Below are 22,595 nucleotides of genomic sequence, written 5' to 3' on the forward strand. Positions count from 1 at the left end.
TTATACGACGCATTGTATCACGAGAGAAACAAATTATACGCGACGAAAATAATGCAGTAAAAATCAGTTCCAAGGGTCTGGATTTCGAACGTGGGAAGCAGTGCAGCGGTGTTTCAGGGATGTCAGAGTTGAAAGGCAGCATCGCGAGTAAAAAAATCCCAAGTCAGGACGATGTTCGTTTCGCGTTGCCTTCGGCAAAATTCTTGTGTACTTCTCGTTATGAGAATCCCGTAGTTGTTCGCCGTTTTTTCTAAGGACCTTTCGCTGATGAAACAACGGCTAAAATATCCCAAAGAATCCCCGACACGCGAACGCGGATTTAAATCGTATGAACGTGCGCGTTTTACTCGATCGTCTGATCCTTGCAGATCCTGCGGCGGTCCGACAAGATCATCACGCCTACGTTTATTCACGGCTTCTGCAAGGCGGTGCTTGCATCGACGCTGCATTATGCGGTGTTCTTTATTGTCCTCGGCATTTATTACGCAGCCTTTATTGCAACTTATTACGCTCGTCTTCTTTATATGCACAAGCCGGTGATAAGCAGAGTTTTACCGCCCTCTTCGGAAAGGTTGCACAGCTTCTATAATACTTCGTTTCGACAACGTTTACTGCCGAATATTCTGCGGACAAGGCGACGACTGAAAGCGACGTAACTTGCCCGATTTCAGCCTCATGAACAACCGGTGATGTACTTTATTTTATTGAATCATATTGGAGAAATGGTCTAAATTTAAATCACAACTGATCGCGGTTTTCGAAGTTATGTGTTTTGCGGTAAGGGGGGGAACTCGTATTTTCAACGTGCGTCATTTGGAAAGAAATCGATAAAAGCGATAATTCCCGACCTAGAATTTGCCATTCAGGTATCCACCCTTTTCTTTTTCCCAGAGACCGATACTCTGAGCTTTTCCTTTCGTGTTTATTTTACAATTAGCCTTTTGCTCGTTCAGTTTTACTCTGCGTAGATCGATTCGCGACGGCAAATACTTGTGCAAAGCCAGTGTAATATAGGTATAACGGCTGGGAATTTGGTCGACGAGTGAAACGACGTACTTTCTCTCCTAGGAAAGCACCGCGTATCGGTGGGACAAACGACGGACGCTTTAATCTATGTGCTTGAAAGAGGATGATCGTGATCAAGCCCCTGAAGCCCCGGTATTTTCATCGCTTAAACGATCCTCCACTACACGCGAAACGACGCCGATCAATGAAAGCGTACTCGATGCGACTTGCCGCGTCCAGCTGGACTCCGATACCTCATTTTACCCTCAAACCACGAAAACCGTGATCGAACAGGATCGCTCGATTAATTCAGCCTCAATTAGCCGCCCCCGCTTTATGCTCTCGAACGTATGCGAACCACCAGCACGGCGACGAGGGAATGATTAAAGATTGAATTCGAAACTTTCGTTCTCGACCTTTTTCTCGTTATAACGTCCCCGAGAATTGAACACGCGCCAAAATTACCAATTGAAAACGAATTGGGTTGCACAGTTGGACGAATAAGGTTCTGATAATATTTCAATCAATGGACTAACATCTGAATAAATTTCTCTCATTTCTCTGTTCCAGGTCCCTCAGAATTCAGGCATTATACGTAAATACCTCAGAAGAAAAGTTCACCGAGAGCGCTTTCGTTGAGAATTAGTCTACAATGATTTACTTAAGAAAGACGCTCGGCAAATATTAGTCGTTATACCGTATACGATAAGGGTGGTAATATAATCCGGTCCTAATTGTTTTCCAATAATATAACCGACAATATTAATATCTACGAAAAGTGCGATAAAACTGTGGAGAAAGAGAAAAAAAAAATACCGTGTTGCAAAAATAGAAAAGCATAGTGATGCTTACGGACGAGGTGTAACTGTTTAAAAAAAAATTTTTGAAACATGTGTTTAATAAATATTGTAATGCGAGGAGTGTCAAATGCGTTCGCCATCAGGAACTCGCTGAATGAACGCCGTAACAGTATTTTTATGATAACAAAGCACGGTACAGAGAAATACGCTTAAGTGGATATATTAATTGACAATACGTTACGTTTGAATACCGGCAGATTCCATTAGTATAAATTCCATAATATAATGCCTAATTTACCTGCGAGTAGGCCGCGTATGATGTACGTATACCTCGACGTATACAGATGTGGTGGAGATATCATAAATACGGTTCATCTAATTACAGGTTATTTATTTGTAATATAAACATACAATACATGCGCATGTGCATACGTGTACATACAGGGTTTTGGCAATAAACATACAAAGCATAATATTTATTCAAGGGTTTCGATAACGTATAGTGTTACCTATCCGCCTGCTGGCCGTTGCTGTAACCCAGTTTAAAAAAATCCTTCATCGATACGTTAAAACGCACTGTAATAGTTCCCTGGGAAATCATCCTCGTCACTGAAAAAATAATATCCCTAAATTTTTCAAATTTAAAACTGCGCTGAATTGGAATTATTAATATTGCAGTAGGTGCAATTTGAAATTTGCCAAAGACGAGCTCTAGCGTTATTGTACCAAGCTCTGTTCACGTCGAATATTGTTCGTGAAGTCTGGTGAAGAATAAAATGTACATTGACGATCGCGAGTTTCCTCGCGAAATAAAAGTATCGCTCAGCTTTATGCGTTATAATGCGGTAAGAAACCGAGGCAAGCGACGTGCGAAAATAAATGTGTCGTGTGTCGTGTAAGCTGTGGATGTTTGGGTATTCGAATGGTTCTTACGCTCTCGCCCTCCGCCAGTTGCGAGTATCGTTGGATCTATTAGTTCCGGTCTCCTTCCGGAGAACCAGGCAATAAATTGTTGCAATATCGAAGAAGATTGCGGAACATACACAGCCACCCTGAAAACGAAACGTTTGCGCTAATGAAACTGATTACATACCTTGCCAAAAGTGGCTGTAAATTCTAATGTTCACTTATTTATTTGTTTGTTTATTTATTTTTTTGTATCGATTGCGCAGAAAATTAAGCGGTCACTTTTAAATATTATCTACAATTTTTTCCACCAAAATGAAGCGTATCGTTTATTTATGCACGTTAAAAAAAAAATTGAAGCTTAAGGGAAACGAGAAGAGATCTGATATTCGAGGGCAAAGTGGGTAAGTGGAAAAAAATGGGGTCACGTCATTCTTGAACTGCCGCTGCAGGTCGTACGGCTGACGTGCCTTATCAAAAGGACATTTCTCGCTTAGCAGAAATTGAAAAGTAAACGTCCGAATCAATTGCTGTGTAAATTTTTATTCCACGGTTCGATCGAGACAGTTGAACGACTATGATGCAATTCCACTCAAATATAAGCGGGCGTCTGAAAAATGTGGATAAAATTGAAGTACTTTTTTGTGTGCGTGCCAGTCGCGAGTGGCAAGTGACAAACTCCGTAGCCTCTAACCACATCATGGCCAAAACAGTCCAAACCGTAAACTGACAGAATCAACTGAGGCCCTAAAACAGATGGAAAATGGTATTTAGTAAGTGCAATCGATGTATTTTGCTATTTGAAAACGTAAAAAAAAAAAAAAATTCAATGTCGAGAACGTCTGATATCTTATCGTGCCACGGGTGATTATGCTAATTGCTGCGATAAGAATATTGTTACGTCTAGTATTTAATCTTTTAAATTCTACGTATACTAATTGTAGTCAAAACATTTTGAAACTTGGCAAACATTGTAAAGGGTGGTTGTTCGGTTGTATTTTTTTTTTTTATTTCTATTTTGTAATTTTATATGGGGTTTACAGCTATACCTACATCCCTGGGGATTGATACTCTTGAACGCAATATCGAGAGGGAAGTTCCAAACAGCAACCTGGCGAGCGTCGGTGCTTTTTTTACTCATTTGCGTAAGCCCCTCCTCGATTCCCTGTGGAGTTGAAAAATTTTGGTTTACAATTCTACATGCGACATACTGTATATTATTCAAATCGGCGGAATTGTTATTGAGAGGAGATCGTAGAAATGAAAATTATCGGTGCGATACACCCCTGTTTTACATGTACTGTAGAGGAATCTTTGAGGATGATACCCTACGAAAGCCTTTTGTCACGTTTTTCTTCCCAGCGTTTCAATTGTAGTCACGAATTCTCACAACCAGCTACCTCATGATCCAATCTCGAGAGCGATAAGAGCACGTGCGCTCAATCCCCGGTTGTGAATATTTTCCCATTCAATTTATGCCGCGGTATAACCGCGGGTGAATACTTGGGTTACTCATAGAGACGAAATTCTTTCAACGAAATTTAATAACCTTAAGTGATATCTATACTTCGATGTGGTTATGAGCTGTATGGGTAATTCTTTCGAGAGCGGAAGAAAACAAGAGGAATATAACAATAAAAGAACAGTATACCAAACTCCTTTCCTTTCATCAAGATTATTTGAAACTATCAAGATTAAGTGGGTGAATAAATTTCTGCAAAAATCGACCAAGCCGTCCGTATTATGTATGTTATAACATGTAGCGTTATTAAAAGCTTGGAAAGCGATTATTTGAATGACATGACTGAAGGCAAGCAGGATCTTGTGCTGTACGCGAAGCCTAACATTTGAATATAAAATAAATTTATCATCTAGCCCGTAATTAATTGGGCACTTAAATTTTATGGCTATAACACCCAGGAATAATCAAGATTCATTCCGCGGTACGTTCATCGACATGTACATCGATTATTGATGGAAAAAAAATTCTCCCAACAGAAGTTTATGATTAGCGCAAATCGGAAATCAGATCAGTAACTTTTACGTTATCAGTTTTTATCAACTTACTTTATTCTCTTAAAATATCTAACAGAATGTTACCGACTGATGTGAACACACGAATCACTTCTTGTTACACGGCAGCTGCAGGTAAAATGCAAATCAAGTATTTGAGGAATGTATAAATTATCTCCATCGTTGAATAACTCGCGTGATAATAAATAAATGATTTTTTTGTCGTCACTGGATTGAGCGCGTAGAAATTTTCAAATTAATAACCGAGCAACGGTAGATAATAATTGAAACTTTTGCCCAGTATTGGTACAATTACGATAGTGGATAAAACAAAAACCATTTTTACAATTTTTCCGTGAGAAACGGAATTGTTAGTACTGAGAAAATTAACCAAGCGGTCGGAATATTGAAATAAAAAAAAAAACACAGATAAGAAAGTAAACCAATAATGTGTGATATGTATACCCTGACGATGCTCCAGTCCGGTCCAAAGTGGTATCCATATTTGCAATACACGTTATCAATGTCATAGAAGTTTGCGTACTCGATCGATCCTGTCACTGATAAGAAAAATTCACCCTCGACTGACATGGATATAAATTACTTCTCCGTCAGATCAGATGATATTTTTTCTATCGACTACCAAAGGTTTGCTTTTACGCGTTCGCGTTACTATTTGTTGTGAATTTCGTCATTCTTCGTTGTCATGACGATATCCGCGCGTTTCGACGATTAACGGATAAAACGCCTGATGAAGTTTGGACAAGCAACTTGCGATACATTTGTGGTTCCAAAGATAATTGTGCTAGGCGCTTATATTCTACACCAAATGACAATTCAAGCTTTTCATTACGAATTATCAAAATTTTGTTAGGTACTCGGTGATAACAGCTCTTCACTTTTCCCGGTGAACTGATTTATTTCATAAATTTAACGAACGAATTAAAAGTAATGTAAGAACCCAGTGAAACTTTTATTAAAATGATTATTTTTGGAAATAAACTTGCAGTACTCTACTAAAATATACGATCGGTATTGAAGTAGCCACAAAATTGTTCAATGAAAAATTTCGACTTCAAACTACTAACGCATACTAGGTAAAACTTTATTAACACGGCAAAAACTGTTAAAAATGACAGCTTTTGCTTTTTAATCGATCGATACAGAGAATAATATATACAATAAGTATTACTGTGTAAATGATATCCTAAGTAACAGTTATTAATGTACTAATGGGCATTATTATTCAGATTAAATCACCGACTTGCTTAATATACAATTTTTTTTTTTTTTATACAGAACTGACTCAAGGAGCACTGGTCTTTACGATTCATCTTTTATTCAGTTGGCAAAATCAGACTTGAATGATTGGCAATGGATTATAAAGACGCAGAATAGCATCGTTGAATTGAGACTAAAAAGTAGCTACCGATTTTAGATTTGAGTCTAGTCTTGATTCGAGTTTGAATATACACATCCATAATCAATAATACGTACAATAATTTTGTCAATTGAAGGGAAGTTTCATTACTTATTGTACATCGTACATGCATAAAAAAAAGTATGCAACTTTAGCCCGATTATAAAATTTCTCTAATATCGCATGATTCTTAGTGATAATTAGCTCCCTTAAATTTCAGTTCTCGTGATGAATACTACCTTATATTTGCATTGTTCTATTTCCTAAATATCTACCGTCTGTACGCGTAACTGCCGCTTCAAAAATCAAATTTCTATCGGAACTAAAATTCCCTGTCTACGAACGATTTCGTAAATTTTCCCTATTTGCTTTCGAAAATTCGATACATGTGACATACTAGCTTACTGCTAGTTGACATTTTTGGCATTGTTCGACTTCTCAATTCGACATCTTCATCCTTCGTTTATTTAGTTTCGTTTACCCCTCTACTTTCCTAGGGCTACTTCCTTCATACGGTTCAACGCTGAGCCTGCTTTGAACCAACCAATCTGCTGCTCATTGAACGTGTGATTCAAAGTGATGGTGTCAACCTTTCCGTCTTTGTGTTTGATTTCTGCCTTGATAGGCTAAAACAAATGAAAAAACAAGACAAATAATCACAAGCACTGAATCAGATGTGTTAATTACTAATCTCATCTGGGAAATAGAATGAAATCTGAAATATAATTTTGGCGTTTAGGTCAAACAACTTTATCAACGAACCTTTCCAGGAGCTAAATCCTTGAGACCAAGGAGGTTGATCTTGTCAGTTGGTTGGATTTTGTCGTAATCACTTGGGTCAGCGAAAGTCAATGGAAGCATACCCTGTTTTTTCAAATTGGTTTCGTGGATCCTAGCAAAACTCTTCACAATTATGGCACGTCCTCCAAGATGTCTGGGCTCGAGAGCAGCGTGTTCCCGAGACGAACCTTCACCGTAGTTTTCATCGCCGATAGTTACCCATCTGACGCCATTCTTTTTGTAATGTCGAGCAACATCGGGAACAGCTCCCCACTCTCCCGTAAGCTGGTTCTTGATTTTGTTGACTTCGCCGTTTTCCGCATTGACGGCACTGAAAAACAAGGAAAATTGGAAACCTCCAAACAAGTAGATAGAAGTGTTTCTAAAAGTTGATAAGAAGAATACGTAATAGCAGCCACATACCCGATGAACATGTTGTTAGAAATGTTGTCCAAGTGACCACGGTACTTTAGCCACGGTCCAGCGGCGGATATGTGATCGGTCGTACATTTTCCCTTCGCTTTGATAAGGACGACTAGATCGGTAAGATCTTTGCCGTCCCATTTGTCGAACGGGTCCAGAAGCTGAAGCCTTTGAGATTTGGGATCGACGTCAACTTTGACTGAGCTACCGTCAGCCGGAGGATGGTCGTACGTTTCTTGGCCAGGGTCGAAGCCACGGCTGGGCAGTTCGTCAGCGAATGGATCGTCCAGCAAGAACTCTTTGCCGTCAGCGCCCTTCAGTTTGTCCATAACCGGGTTGAAATCTAATCGTCCAGCGATTGACAACGCTGTTACCAGCTCTGGACTTGTTACGAAAGCGTGAGTTGCCGGGTTTGCGTCGTTACGACCAGTGAAGTTGCGGTTGTACGATGTTACGATAGTGTTTTTGTCGCCCTTTTTGATGTCTTGACGATCCCATTGCCCAATGCAAGGACCACACGCGTTAGCGAGAACGACGCCTCCGAATTGACGAAGCGTTTCGGCCTGTTTAATAGGGTTACAGAGTTAGTTCGAGATTAAATAAATGTGAAGTAGCATTTTGTTTTCATTGCAAGTGCAACGAGAATTGGTTGTTAGTGTGACAATTTCCAACCAAAATGGCTTTCCCAAAGAAAGTCAGTTACTCTCTGTTATTATTATTAACGACGAAACATATGTATTAGGAATATGATATTACAATTCCGTCGCGCTCGATGGTGGCACGAATTTGCTCAGAGCCAGGAGTTACGTTGAAGGTGGATTTGGACTTAATTCCGTGCTTCATGGCCTGCTTGGCAATGCTTGCACATCGGCCCATGTCTTCGTAAGAACTGTTTGTGCACGATCCAATGAGACCGACTTTTATCTCATTTGGCCATCCATTTTTCTTTGCAGTTTCACCTGAAATTTAAAAACTACATAAGCATGCGAAAGCGCCTAAGTAACGAACACATACGGGCATCTGGAGTAACCCAATCTATACCAATCACAGCACAAAATGTTTGAGATTGATTGAATATCGCTTTGTAACAACGTAATCAAACTATGTAGATTCGAATAACTGCATGATCATTAAGATATTGGGGGAAAGGGAGATTATATAATACTACAATGAACAGTAAGCTCTGTTGAACAGGACACAAATTAAAGCAATCAGGTTAATCTTATCGTTTGAATACAAGGTTTCTTTTTCATGATGCCATCAAAAGTATATAGTCGTGAAATAAGGGAAGAACGATAAAATCATGAGGCTCCCGTGTCAATCTTTACTTAAATAATTGAACTCACCCAATTTGGAAATAGGGTGAGCGAGGTCGGGTGTAAACGGTCCGTTGACATGTGGCTCCAGCGTTGAAAGATCCAATTCGATGACCTGATCGTATTTAGCGTTGGAATCAGCAGTGAGGAGACTCTCCTTGTACTGATCAGCCGCAACGGAAATTTCCCCACGTCCAGTCGCCTTCAGATAATCCTGCATGCGTCCATTGTACGGAAAAACTGAAGTCGTAGCACCAATTTCCGCACCCATGTTACAAATCGTGGCCATACCAGTACAGCTAATGCTGTCCACACCAGGGCCAAAGTATTCTACAATCGCTCCAGTGCCTCCTTTCACCGTCAGGATACCTGCAACCTGTAGAAAATTGTCGTCTTATTATTTTTGCACCGCATTTCATGCACAGCATATCTCACCTTCAGAATGATGTCCTTCGGACTCGTCCAACCTTTGAGCTGGCCAGTCAACTTGACACCAATAACTTTGGGGCACTTCAATTCCCACGGAATATTGGCCATCACGTCAACAGCGTCAGCTCCACCAACACCAATACACAAGCCGCCCAAGCCTCCTCCGTTCGGTGTGTGAGAGTCTGTACCAATCATCAGCAGCCCAGGAAACGCGTAGTTTTCCAGAATAATTTGGTGGATGATACCGGATCCAGGGTTCCAGAATCCAACGCCGTACTTGGCACCAGCTGTCTTCAGGAAATTGTATACTTCCTTATTTACGTCCTTGGCTCGGGCCAAATCTTCAGTTCCACCAATTTGAGCTTCGATCAAGTGATCGCAGTGGATGGTCGAGGGCACAGCGACTTTGGGGAGACCTAAAGGAGAGACAAAAACAGGTAAGCTAATAGAAATTGAATCTATTCAGATACGAAACTATTCTTAGTGTTTAGAATCTTTAGTGAGAATCTTTAGTGAGAAGACTCTTTTATAGATCACTTTTGTCTGAAGAAAAAACAAAATTACTAACCGGAGCTAATGAACTGCAGCATTGCCATCTGTGCTGTAGCATCCTGCATAGCAACACGGTCTGGTCGTAATCTGAGGTAACTCGTTCCACGGACAACATCTTGCGTCTGCGGTTCATCCAGGTGAGAGTACAAAACCTTTTCAGATAATGTCAGTGGTCGGTTGAGTCTGAAAGTAGAATTTCGATTATGATTTCGATCAATTGCTTCATTTTTAAAACTAACTTTGCAAACGTTGGCATGAAGTGAAAAACTAGTCTGGAATCAAATGAAGTAGCTCTCACCGTTTCTTCACGATTTTGATGTTCTCTTCGAGTTTGTCGTAGGGAAGGTAGGTAGTTTGGTCGAATTTGGACATCGCCACCTTTGCGGCGGCGAAGCTCAACGGACTCACGCTGAAACATCTTTGTTGGATGTCGGTAGCAAACCCAGCTAGCCTCTGTTTCGTACAAAAAATCAAATTCATAAACACCAAGGTATATAAAGTAGCTAAAAAGCATTTAGTGTGATGTAGCAATACGTTTGTACTTTTTGGAAATTGATTCTGGGCAGTCAAAGCATTAGCAGGAGCAAAGACAACATAACCTAGAAACGTGGTAGACAATCAATAGTATTCTTTCCTCGTTCAGTTACGTAACTGGAGAGGAGCGGATGGTCTTCTTTTTTCTATTTTTATTGAATGCTTGTTCGGGTTATTTTTGTTTGCATAATACTTCTAGCGTTCAAGAAAAGTGTGCATAACGGAGCTCCGATCATTCACAATCGAGATCGAGTTCACCGCAATGCAGGTTCGTATAGCTGACAATTAATCTTTGAATGAAAAACATCGCTGCGATCTATTTCTGGCGTAAGATGAAAAGTCCAGCTGTAACGCAATTTTGCACCAAGTATATCGATAAGCAAAGCTAAGCAATAAATTGCGTATACCTCAGGATATAAAAATTCAAGTCTAGATATCAAAGTTTACATTGATAAGAGTTTACGAAACGAATAAATCATCGGCGACGAGACGACGCGTATTGCTACTGCAAACTAAAGGCGCAGATCAAAATTTGTAACGGCTACTCGATGTAGTTACGTGCTTCTTCAATGTTTGTTCACAAAATTACAAATGCGCATAATTAGTGCGATATGAACAACAAAAACCGGCCCACCGGTCCAGACAAAGTTCAGAGTTCACCGTCTGCCGATTAATTACTTAATTTGTAAGATTTCGTATGACCTCTGGACGAGGTCGAGGTGGATATCTATCTGCGTGCCGCTTATACAAGAGGTTTTTTAACGTTTTTTTTGATTCGATTTTCGAATCTCGCGAACCGAGTGCGCCGTTGGAATTTCAATTGAAACCCCGGCGTTTTTAATATTCTATGTTTTATTCATCCGTACTTGGTACGAATTGTTTTCCTCATACCTGGGCCTTAAAAACGCGAACGCAATACGACATTGCTGCTCTTCCGCAGGAAAAATCTTGTAGGGTCTTCGTCACTAGCTTACAACTCGGCTGCTTCGCGCACGCGCAGACTTGGTAGACTCTCGTGGCAGTTCTTCTCAAACCGGCCACCAGAGAACTGAAAACCTTTTCACCCACTTCGCCTCGACGGCGCCCCGATTCACTTTACGAGACATCGTTTCGACGCGCATGCCCGACGGTCGATTCACACGCTAGATAGAAATGCATTTTTAAACTCGACCAAACAGATTTGCGTTAGAAACGCTAATCGCGGATTAATTGCACGCATTCTCATCCTTTCGCTGAACCTTCTCTGTTCGATGAGAATTAAGGCGATGGTACACTAATCGAGAAATTTCGAAGCGTCGGTACGATTGAGATCGCAGGTGTCTGAAATAAATTGAAAACGAGAGCATGATAAGATACTCAATAAAATTATCAATCAAGCTTTTTTCTCTCTGTTTGATTTGGTTTTTATGACTATTTTCAGAGAACGGAATTCTATCGAAAGAAGGAAACCCTCGATTGCGATTCGTTGAAAATATTACGACGAAGTTGATAATTCAAATCGTTTTTAATATTCTATTAGAGTTGTACTACGCAAGCGAGTATAATACGTCAAATCTACCTCAAACATCAATTGCGTCAACTGATTTGACATGTCAATTGTATCACGAAATGAGACGTGATTGAACACCGTGATATCATGTGATAGAGAGATGAATGATGTCTCGGTATGTCAAAGGCACGAAACTCGTGATTTTCGTTCCTGCGTGTCCCGCATAGCTTTAAAAATACACGTTTCAAAAATAAAATTGAAAACTGAGTGCAGCGATTTTAACACGCAAATTGACGCAAATGTATCTCAGACATTATATGACGTTTAAAACCCGTGTACTCTGGATGATTTTTCAATCACGACACGTATTCTGACAAGTGCGCAGATTATTCGGTCGATAAGAGATCTGTTACTGATACTAATGTTCGACTTCCACTTATCGGCTGTTGGTACAAAACACCGCTGTCGATCATTTTGACGTACCCGTTAAAAAATACCCGTCGAGCTATTGACATTCTACTTTATCGGCGGTTTTAGAAAGAGCCAACATTTAACAACGTTTATTTTTTTCATAGTTGATTAATAAGTACCAAAAAAGAGCCAGTATTTACATGGGTACCATGATGTTAATGAGATTGGTAAGGTTGGATTCAATTAAAATGACTTCTTATGTGATTCACATCGATCGAAGATCAAATCATTGATCTCCTCTGTATCGCTACATCTGTAATCTAGAGTTACGCAAAGTTTATTTACTTATTTTTGAATTTCCATTCCGCTGAATAAATTGAAAATTGCTAACTTCTAAATCGGATTAACAAGATCGAAGTTCGGCATTCAACTTTTCACTCATACAACGATGCAGAGGTGAGAAATAACCCGAAGGAAAAGCGACAAGTCGTTACCTACCTCAATAAGCGCGGTATCATCGCAAAACAATGTCGTCTATCCGAAGTGGGTTGTGCGACATGAATATAAGTATGATATACATGCACTAATGTATAATTTATGGTTTTCGTTTGCTGGTTCATATTGTTCTCTGATGATTATGTAGGTACTACCTCGCACACATAATTGCATGTTATTTGTTTGCAAATGTGCCCCAGGGAAGTGGCGTCAGCCTCCGAGGCAAGAAGTTACATGTTATAACTTTGCTTTTGCGATTATTATATTTTCTCGTTTTGGCATACATTCAGGTATCTGTATTTACAACTGACTGGTTAGTTGGCGCAGACCATTTACACCTACGGCAAGCGCCAAGTGCTTCAGATGAAACTGCAGCGTATAGATTAAAACGGATCATTGAATGCGGAGAACATTTCACCTGTAAATGGATCAAAGAGGTGATTTGTAGGCATTCTATCGCTCATCTGGAGCAGTAGTCCCAAGTATAACGTAATTTATGCCGGAATGTGATATCTTCAGAAGTTCAGAGGTACTAAAATCTTCGTTCACTGTAAGTCGCACTTTCCTTTGGATGGAGAAATTAAATTATCCATTTTGAGGCGGATATTGAAATTTCGATGATGATAATTACTTCCGATTTGTGTACAATTGACCTAATATTCGTTTCGAAAGTGTGTAACATCGGTCTTTAATTTTTTTAACTTATAAATATCTGGCTCCATTGCGGAAATTGATATTTTACACTTGGTTACATTATGAAAGACTTGAACGACTTTTACAAATAAGAATAATGTTATGAACAGAAAACTATTAGATAGCAATAATTTTACAGAAAATAATCATCATAGATCGCAAACACCGGTCGTGTTTCTAAAATCTTCCACATTAATTGGAAATTGAAGAACCGTGATTGGAGAGTAAGAAATTTCCTACTTTGAGCGTTACTCTTGAAAATGACGAAATATTGGTACCTAGACATCTGCAGAAATATTATTGCCTTCATTTTTTCTATCACCTCATGAGGATAATATGATTCGTGATTTTTGCATCTTAGAATAGGAAGGTGTCATCCACTTGTATGTAAAACATTGCATCATTAAATAGCACGCTTTCATTCTCAGAGGGTGATTATCTGCCGTTCCCATCAAATTGTTCCTAGATGACGCGACAAAAAAGGGTGCAACTTCAAAGCGAACGGTGACAAAGAATCCATCGCTGTCGGGTCTGACTACAGAAGACTTGAAAAAATGCTGGTACGGTAAGAAAAGTATTTGGCAAAGCTTTACAGGCAGGATGAAAGCTCCCTCGCACAAGCTTGTATCCGCACTTGTTATGTCAAATTGAGTCCAAATCGCGCCGCCTGATACAACTATTTCGAGATCGTCCTTCGAGCGTACGAAAGCGAACATTTCACTCGCTCGCAATATGTATCATAGACGTACCCATAGCACCAATGAATAAATGGGAATCGATCGGTATTAGACAAGATCGCCGAATCGCGGTGGACAACGGAACGACAGCGGGCTTCAGATAATCAGATAAAATAATAACAAAGTGCTCCCTGGGCCACCCGGTGTAGGTTCGTATCTGTGCGCAAAACTGATCCAATCACTATCAAACTGATATTATAGGTACACTTAGTCATAATCGCGTAAGTCGGTCCCGTGTTACACATTGTCAGACACGCCCACGCGCTCTGCAATTTCGATGTATAATTATTGTCCGATCTGCATTCACACCCACTGTGACTGTGTATGTCACGTCACCCTCCTAATATTATATGATATAGACTATTAAAAAACTTACCTGACGTGAATTCACGTCTGCGGTGATATGGGATATATTTGAAATTTGAGAATTCTTTATCGCGGGACAAATAAATGGAATTTAGACGTACTGTGCAATCACGATGTACCTCGAGGCTTATTCAATTCCATTGCTATCTCCTCTTTGTACTTTTTTAATAGAGTTCGATATTACACCACTTTCGGAGCTGCAGGAATTACTGCAGATCATTGAAGCAATTTTCTTTGTACGATGAGTGACAAACTATAATGTGCGGGTTGTGAGTAATATGCACAAAACGATATTAATATCTCTATTTGCCGAATGATTTTTCTAAATAAACAATCTAGTGGCAGCTATCGATTAAACGTTCTAACATAAATACAATTATCCAAATGTTTCAAAGTTGTAACTGCATTCATTTATAATTGCGACTTACAAAATATTTCATCAGAGCAGACATCAAGATAAGCTGATTAAGTTTCGTTAGATTCTGCCTTAAATCCACCTACACACGGACTGAGTATCTCAATTGGCGAAAGTGAATCGATGCAGCCATCGTGAAACACGATTCGTTCGGCAATTATCATAGAAATCGAGAGTTTAACCAGAGTGTTGTCAATACTGTTGAAATGACGGTGAACCTATGAATTGCTAAATCCTCGTTTATACAGGCAGTAAAACTTGTCTCGCCTTATCAAAAGTTTCGGCCTGATCGCCCGACCTGCAGCGATAAGATTGAAGGTTCTGTTGAAAACCGGGCGGGACGCGATCCACTGACCCAATTGCAGTCGCCAGTGAGGGAACAAGATAATTTTCTCAATCTTAAAATACCCAATACCGGTTCCAGTTCACGGGCGTGTAGAATTTCTGGGCGTACACGTTGCACCGATTGCAGGATGCCGTCCGTGACTCGGACAAGCGAGTCGAAAATCGATCATCGATCATCGACCACCGTCTGCACGCGACCGATAATGCAGTTTATCCCAAGGTGTGGGTGGCGAACGAGGCATGGAATTACGGTCAAAAGTTTCGCGTTCGCGCACCCAACGCGGCCGCAATTATGTCAAGGACCTTAGCCGCGGCCGCCGCATGACATCCTCTCGGTGTAATGCGTGCATATTACCTCCGGATACGAGTCGAGCAGTCGGCGACTCCTTGCAGAGAACGCAGTCACTCTTCGTGCCGACAAATAAAAATCGCCGGTGACCATAGATCCAGATATGAACTCCGAGGAGTATGATAACATGTACGTACAAGCTGCAAGGGGGGTTTCGGTCCGATCGATCGGTTCGCGATTCTGACTCACCGCAGGCTTGCTTCTTGGCGAACCTGCGTACCCTGGTAGCCTGTAACGCCGGTCAGGATATTCGGCTTAATTTTTAGGGCGGTTCCTTTTTTCGCCATTGAAACGATGTTGGACACGAGTCTGTCCGACCTTACGTCACTGCTGATCGAACCTGTCAGTCTTATCGGCGATCGGTAGCGATATATATATATATGTATGTATATATATTCTGTTCGGGTGCTTGCCGTAGGTTCGGAGTGTGGGTGGAGGGTATTGTCTTTCCAACCAGCGTGTAGACGTATCCGAACGATTATTGTAGCTCCTGCTGTTCTGCATCTTCGACAATACAATGTGACCTTTGGACTCGAGTCGACATCACTTGTACAAATTGCACTGCGAATCAGACCGCAACGTATATTTCGCAGTGTAATTCACCATTTGGACTGTCTTAGGAATATTATTGTACGTCATATCGATGCGGTATTTTTTATACCATGACTTCGGTTGGTTTCAATTTCTCAATCGTTGCATACCTTTAGAAAAAAATCTATAACGCGCGTATACATAGAAAAATAGATAACGAAATGTCACAGGCGGTTTTGTAACAGCTGTATATATCCGTACAGCCCGGACCAAGTATACAACGATTAATATTCAGGTATTTTAAATCTGGAACACCTTGCCGTAGGTATAAATTTTTTTTTCTATTTTGTTCCGTTACGTATTCACTGGTTTTTCTTTCAATTTAATTTTATTTTATAAGGTCATCAAGTTCCGTCCGGCGGTGCAGCTGCACTTTTTAAACTGAAACAAATTCACGTGAACTTCGAATTTTTTTATACCACAGGATGTGTACTATTCACCGAGTTCCTGCTTCGTAAAGAAATTGTAAAATAACCCATCAATGCTTGGTACGAAAGACAAGAAGGATAATTTTGTAAAAAATGTAACTGCCGATAAAAGGTAAACGGAACAATTAAATTGACACTTAATTATGTTTGGAAAGAACAAAAATAGCTCATGTAGCAAACGAGAACTAGAAAATAAGAGAATGAATTATCGATACACCGCAGTTACTAAAAACGATGAAATACCGGAACAATGGTGGGTGAGCAGCCGCATCACGACCACAACATTATAACACACCTTGTTTAATAGTCTTAACGATATATGAACGCATCGGCGTAATATTGTTCTCTAAAAAGTTCCCTAGCCCGGAGGCAACGAAAGGACATCTTACTTGCACGAATATAATTATGCTGTGAGTATAATAGGTCCCTAAATGCGGTAGCTGCACTAACATGACACCAACGCCCACACAGAGTTCTAACACAGCTTCGGTTCATTGTTCCAGAGATCGAACGGGCGAGTTGCGGTGCAACAACGGTACATTGATCCTTGACTCGTATATTTTTGTTTTTTGCTTTCGGAACTTAAGAATAGAATAGAATTTGGGCCCGTGCCTAGCAGGTATTGATCATTGGAATGATAAACAGTAAACGAATGGAAGTCTTAATTAAACCCAACATTTTATCTGGTCGATATAAGTGGATCATTGGCACTTGGGTCCTATCAGTTAGAATCCAGACAGTCATTAATGGGACCTGTAGACGTGGATAAATCTCGAATCGAGTGGGCAAATCCAGCTCAGAGTTGGTGCCGCACGGGCGTAACTGGCATTGAACGGAATTTGGTGAATTGTAGTGTATTCGGGGTGAAAGACAGCATAGTAGGAAATAAGACAGATTGCAGGAGGTGCGAAATTGGAGGAAGTTTCTCGAGGTGGGTGAGTGGACGAGTATCGATCTAGTTATGCCGACAATACCGGCGCCTGGATTACGAATGCCAATTGAAAACCAGTGGCCTGAATACCACTGAATACCACGATTTCTGATCGAGGCTACTCCCGCAACCCTCAAGGCTGTCCCGTCCAGAAGACGTCCTTCGGGACATGAACCCAGGGCAAATAACACAATGCAGGGACGTAATGTATACTTGGTTTGAATAACTTCATCAATTTCGTTTCTTCGATGGTTGATGTTACCGTTTGCAATTCGTTCCAAGAACTCTGATCAGTCCCGATATGCACCACAAGAATTTGGAACAACATTTTGACGAGCACATCGTCACCTTGAGCACGTCAGACGGTAGCGGTACGGACGATGGATTGATCGATCAGGCTCGCGATCGGCCGGATTTCGACAAGAATAGAAGCGACCGGCAGAGTCCATCAAACACTTTCTAACGGTGGGTGGACGTGGACTATTTACATTAGTGGAACAAACGAAACGCGTAACGTGTAGGTACACCCAGGCGATCCAATGATAGGATCTTAAGTGCCCCAATTACTAAATCCGAGTTCGCCATTTTGCCAAGCTCGCGATTGTGTGCGGGGTATGACCGAGCACAATGCGCGGCATGATCAGATACTATCTCGATCATTCGTCTCCGCGTCGCGCTACGGCGAGGGTACGAGACTTGGGAGCTTAACTTAAGGCACCCGAGTTACCTGATGCAGACAAGGTTGCGCCCGAAGTAATCGCAGCTGAATATCGTCAAACAGTGGTCCATTGTGTAAAGACGACGAGGACTTTACGCCGGCGTTCTGACAACCGTTTCTGAGTCGGTGAACAAGTCGCGATAAAATATCGCCCCGGTCGCTCTAACGAGCTCGTGAAAATGAGTTATGGCCATTGCAGCGTTGCTCAACGCATCCCTGGTTCAAACCAATGCAATGCGACTTCAATCATTTGACACTGCTGATGAGGTGTGATAAATATTCTTTCCCACGAAAGGACGGAGGAGATAATATGCCGACTCTTTCATTCCTTTCGATCTGCAGTCAACTTTCGGGCAAAACTGATCGCCTCGTGAACCGAGATCATTCGCTATTGCTCAAGAGCCAGCCGATCGGGATAAATGTACAATGAAAAATTCCACGAGCCACTCCCACCTGCAGAGCAAACACGCTGATCAATCCGTCTATGTCTCGGTCTGAGGTTTCGGTGTCCGCAATATCTGGCTATGTAGTTTCACCTCCGACATCCTCCCGAAACTCAATTTCAAAATGGCAAATCATTGCCGAAGTGAACCAGATCACTAGGAACGTCTTCTTCGACCCACGCTTTATACTCTTGCATAGTACCGCATGATATGCCAAACTCTTACTTTCGAATGTGAGGTGATTCTTCTCCCTTTGGCATTATTTCAAGAAAATCTCTTTCGATATCGATTAATGTTTTTTATGCAGCTATTTTTAACTTTCAATGTCTTTTGCTTTTGGGGAATCAGTTTATCTTAAAAACTTGGAATAAATGCCCTATTCGAGATTCTTTTGCGAAAGAATATGGATTTTTTTTAACGAGATGTAAGAAAAGAATCGATGATGCGAAGTCAGCGCCGTTTGACTAAACGAAATCAATCGGAATAGTCTCACCGTGGTGGTGTTAATGCCTTGTGTGTTGAAGGTATATATTTTGGTAGAACATTATCATCTGCCAAACAGCCGTGCGATTCGTTCTGGTATTTAATGTTCCATGTTAATAACCGCGGAGCTGTGGTCAGGGGGAAGGATTTATGGATTCGAGAGAAAACCTGAGGAATTTTAGGAGCCTGGTCCGCTGATCAAAAGCCGAACATGTACAGGGATATATCAAAAGTGGACAGTGTTATTAAGTAATAACAACCCGAATCGAAATGTCAAGGTGTATTATTTCCAGCTCGGATCGCGTAGCATCGATAGGAATCACGATCGTCTAGCTCCCAGCTAGCATATCACAACACAAACTTGATCCAAATGCATTTATTATTCAGAACCTGCACGACAGTAATATCACACGTACTAATATTATATCGAATTATTGAGTGCAGTGGTTTATTACTTATGCAGCGATCGATAACGCGCCAAAAATCGATCGATCGAAGTAGGACGGTTGGAAAAAAGTTAATGCCCAATCACTTCACTCTGACGAACTGGCTTCGCGAAACGAGTTGGAAGCTTTTCAAATGTCGTGGAACTTATTTCTGAGAATAATATTGATAATAGTCCTCGAAATATAATCGATAAGAAAAAGCACACAGAGAAAAGGGTTTGTTAAATCAACTAAGTGTATACATGGTAGAAAAAATTTTATTGAAATGAACTAGCGTGAATTCACATTAAATGAAAAAAGAAGTATTTCTAACAATTTCTGTTTAGTTGAGCTTGGTTAAATATTTAGTTCAGGGAGTCAGTTGACTCAAGCCGGCTGGTGCTTGAGTCAAATGCATGAACGTACAGTTGACAAATCTAATATAGTTCAGTAAACTTTACAATCTGGTTCAGTTTTGTAAACGATTCAGTTTATGGAGTCAATCGAATCTACGAATGTTTTCTTGAATGAAAGAATAATAGCATGTTTAACGAATCGCAATTACTTGAGCACAGTAATGATATGTTGTTAGTTGATTCAGCTAACAATAAGTCAACTGGTCTCTTATTGTCTTGGAGTTACAATTCACTTCAATAGAATAAGAAATCACCAAGCGAGAGTGAAAATTGCGTAAATCTATATCGAGTGAATATTTCACTCCAACGAGTGAAATTTGGAGCGATTATTTTCATTCTAAGAGTTTCGAGTTGAAGTTTACTCTCGAAGAGTTGCGCAGTTTTCACTCCATGGAAATTTAGATAGTGCAATATTGGCTGACTCAATGAGCACGTTGCATTAGCATTATATGACGTTGTTACATCAATACGATATTCGTTTAATTTAGAAATTCACCTTGTCCCTTATTACCCGTATATTATTAGTTTCGGCAACTTGCACGATTGTTTTCGAATGGAGAAGAATTTGAGGAGACTTTGTTGAGTGACAAAGGTCGCAATTTCAGCGCATGCATTGGATTGATTCAGTGTTACTGAGTTCGTGACGAGGCGCCTAGGTCGATTGCCCAATAAACTAAGCTGGATTTCCATCTCAAGAAGTAATCACCGACCATCGATTGTATGATTGCACGTTATTCACAACCAAGGTGAGTCCGGCTGCTACCGAACTATGAAGAACCTGCACGATTATCGGCCCAGGTAATGATGTAAAAAAAAAATAGTCGTAAATACCGCGGATCGCATCACCGCCGTAAGTGAGTCTAACACGTCCTTTGAGTTTCGAAATTCCTGCCGACTTTACCCTGAGTTACCGGAGAATTGGTATCGAGTTCTTTGGCGCCCAGGTTGTGTACCTCGGACTATTCTTCGGCAATAACCTGTCCAATCAGCCTGCTCATACTAATTGAACGTGACCTTTGGATCATTCGAAATAATTGGTAACGCACGCACTAAAACGCGTGCTTCACGCCCAGCCAGTAAAAATTCCGGAGCAACGGTGGGACCAGCTGACCAGGCTTGTAACTCGTTTTTCTTATACGGCTGGTTTATTCTGCGATGCGTTGTGAGATTCTAGGCGTGATGAAGAGCAGTTGAAGGATGCTCTTTTATGTACCGGCGACCTTGCTCGCCGCCTCGAGTCGTAGATCAAAAAGCCTTACGTCATTTGTATAATTATATACACGCCGCACCGGGATTGTTCGGGCCGTTACACTACATTCGATGATTACAGGGTATTGGTCTGATCATACCGTAATGAACAAGAACTAACTGTGAAATTGAACGTTCGGCTGTCGATCTTCTAAGCTGCAGCTTTCAATGCCACCTCGAAAATGCACGGTCGTGATTTGGAATGCAATTTTGTGAAGAGTTATCCCTTCACGGAACAAGGACTGAACCTTTGAAGTTCGTGAATCCATTAATCATGATTTCCAGTGCGCTCCATTGACAGGCATGGCGATCAATCGGTTCGAGGTTTCAAATGGCGAAGGTTGAAGAAAGCCAGAATTATACCGGCGTTGCCCAATATCGCAGGAAACAAAGGATCAAAATCATTAAAGGGTGAAAGGGCCTCGCCTAGCTGTTCCTTCGCTCAGGTTTCATTCTCATTATGTCTGAGTCAGTTGGGTTGAGCAATTGACAGGCCTAAAATAACCGCGAGAAAAATAGAGAGAGAGAGAGAGAGATATTTGTGACCAGGTGGCTGTTTGAAGGAATTTGAAAGTGCAAGGCAGAAAAAATTCCATTCATTACATTCGTGTTTCATCTCTATCTACTGGTCAAACAATTTATGTATTCAGACCAACTGCATAGCTCAGCTTCTACAGAAAAATCTAAATAATCATCCAGTCTGCAAAATCCAAAGTGAATGTGTTTCTCAGGGGTTAGGCACTGATTCATGCTGAATTTTTTCTGCGGGTTCACGGTGGCCACAAAGAGCTGCATGAATACAGCTCACGATCAGGAATGATTCACCCTGAGGTAGCTTCATTAAAATTGCATAACATTGAAACAAGCAACGAATTAATTCGTTCAGCGAGAGTTCCAAGAAAAAAACAACGCGGTCTGGTGAATAACTACAAGCGTGGAGTAAGTCTGCAGATTGGGTAAGAAATAATCTGTTTCCAAATCGCAATGGCCTGGCCATGTCTAACCCTCAACTGAAATGAGGACAATATTCAAAAAGTCAAGGGTTTCGGGTCATTGGAGCAGACTAAAGTGATCTCAAATGAGAAGATCCATCATGAGCTCTGAAGCGTATGGATTTAAGGAAGCCGTTACGTCGGACTAAGGCATAATTACGAGTTTTTTTTACGAGTTTTTATCTACACCAATGTCCGAAGATGTGATCAATAAACATTTCGTTCATACAGGTAGGATTGAAATTTTTAACGTATTTTTTTTTTTTTTACTAATTCTTTACAGTTTACGAAAAACGTGAAATTTTTTCAACTCGCTTTTCATCAATTCTCCATAATTTTTGCGGTCTCTTATTTAGTTTTTCTTCAGAAAACATCAATGGTCGTCATTGTTTGACGTGAAGCGTAATACGCGGTAGGCAGCGATGGTCGAAATTGAATCAGG

At 40.7% G+C, this 22,595-nt stretch overlaps 3 protein-coding genes across 5 annotated transcripts in view; 1 reads left to right on the forward strand and 2 right to left on the reverse strand.

Annotated features, from left to right (window-relative positions):
- The window catches only part of LOC124298614 (trehalase-like), a 29,948-nt gene extending 23,678 nt beyond the window's left edge, over positions 1 to 6,270 (forward strand). For both annotated transcript variants that reach the window (XM_046750822.1, XM_046750821.1), the window contains exon 10: positions 1,576 to 6,270. The gene's annotated coding sequence lies outside the window, so the exon portion shown is untranslated. The remainder of the gene's footprint in view (positions 1 to 1,575) is intronic.
- Positions 1,901 to 5,321, reverse strand: LOC124298617 (B9 domain-containing protein 1-like). Of its 2 annotated transcripts, none has more exons than XM_046750827.1 (5): positions 5,190 to 5,321; positions 3,765 to 3,876; positions 3,350 to 3,458; positions 2,739 to 2,857; positions 1,901 to 2,414 (listed from the first exon to the last, which is right to left on the reverse strand). In XM_046750827.1, exons 1-5 carry the CDS (start codon positions 5,313 to 5,315, stop codon positions 2,311 to 2,313), a joined length of 570 nt encoding a protein of 189 aa, XP_046606783.1. In that variant the 5' UTR covers positions 5,316 to 5,321; the 3' UTR covers positions 1,901 to 2,310. The 2 variants fall into 2 exon arrangements, with proteins under 2 accessions (XP_046606783.1, XP_046606784.1); XM_046750828.1 differs by having other exon boundaries at positions 1,901 to 2,431.
- On the reverse strand, positions 6,019 to 11,234 carry LOC124298613 (aconitate hydratase, mitochondrial-like). Its single transcript, XM_046750820.1, has 9 exons — positions 11,070 to 11,234; positions 9,943 to 10,097; positions 9,661 to 9,827; positions 9,099 to 9,508; positions 8,694 to 9,039; positions 8,104 to 8,306; positions 7,348 to 7,910; positions 6,907 to 7,255; positions 6,019 to 6,770 (listed from the first exon to the last, which is right to left on the reverse strand). Exons 1-9 carry the CDS (start codon positions 11,100 to 11,102, stop codon positions 6,630 to 6,632), a joined length of 2,367 nt encoding a protein of 788 aa, XP_046606776.1. The 5' UTR covers positions 11,103 to 11,234; the 3' UTR covers positions 6,019 to 6,629.
- Between the last annotated feature and the right edge of the window lie 11,361 nt (positions 11,235 to 22,595).

The sequence above is a fragment of the Neodiprion virginianus genome, chromosome 2 (genome assembly GCF_021901495.1).
Source record: "Neodiprion virginianus isolate iyNeoVirg1 chromosome 2, iyNeoVirg1.1, whole genome shotgun sequence".
In the NCBI taxonomy this organism is placed as follows: Eukaryota; Metazoa; Arthropoda; class Insecta; order Hymenoptera; family Diprionidae; genus Neodiprion; species Neodiprion virginianus.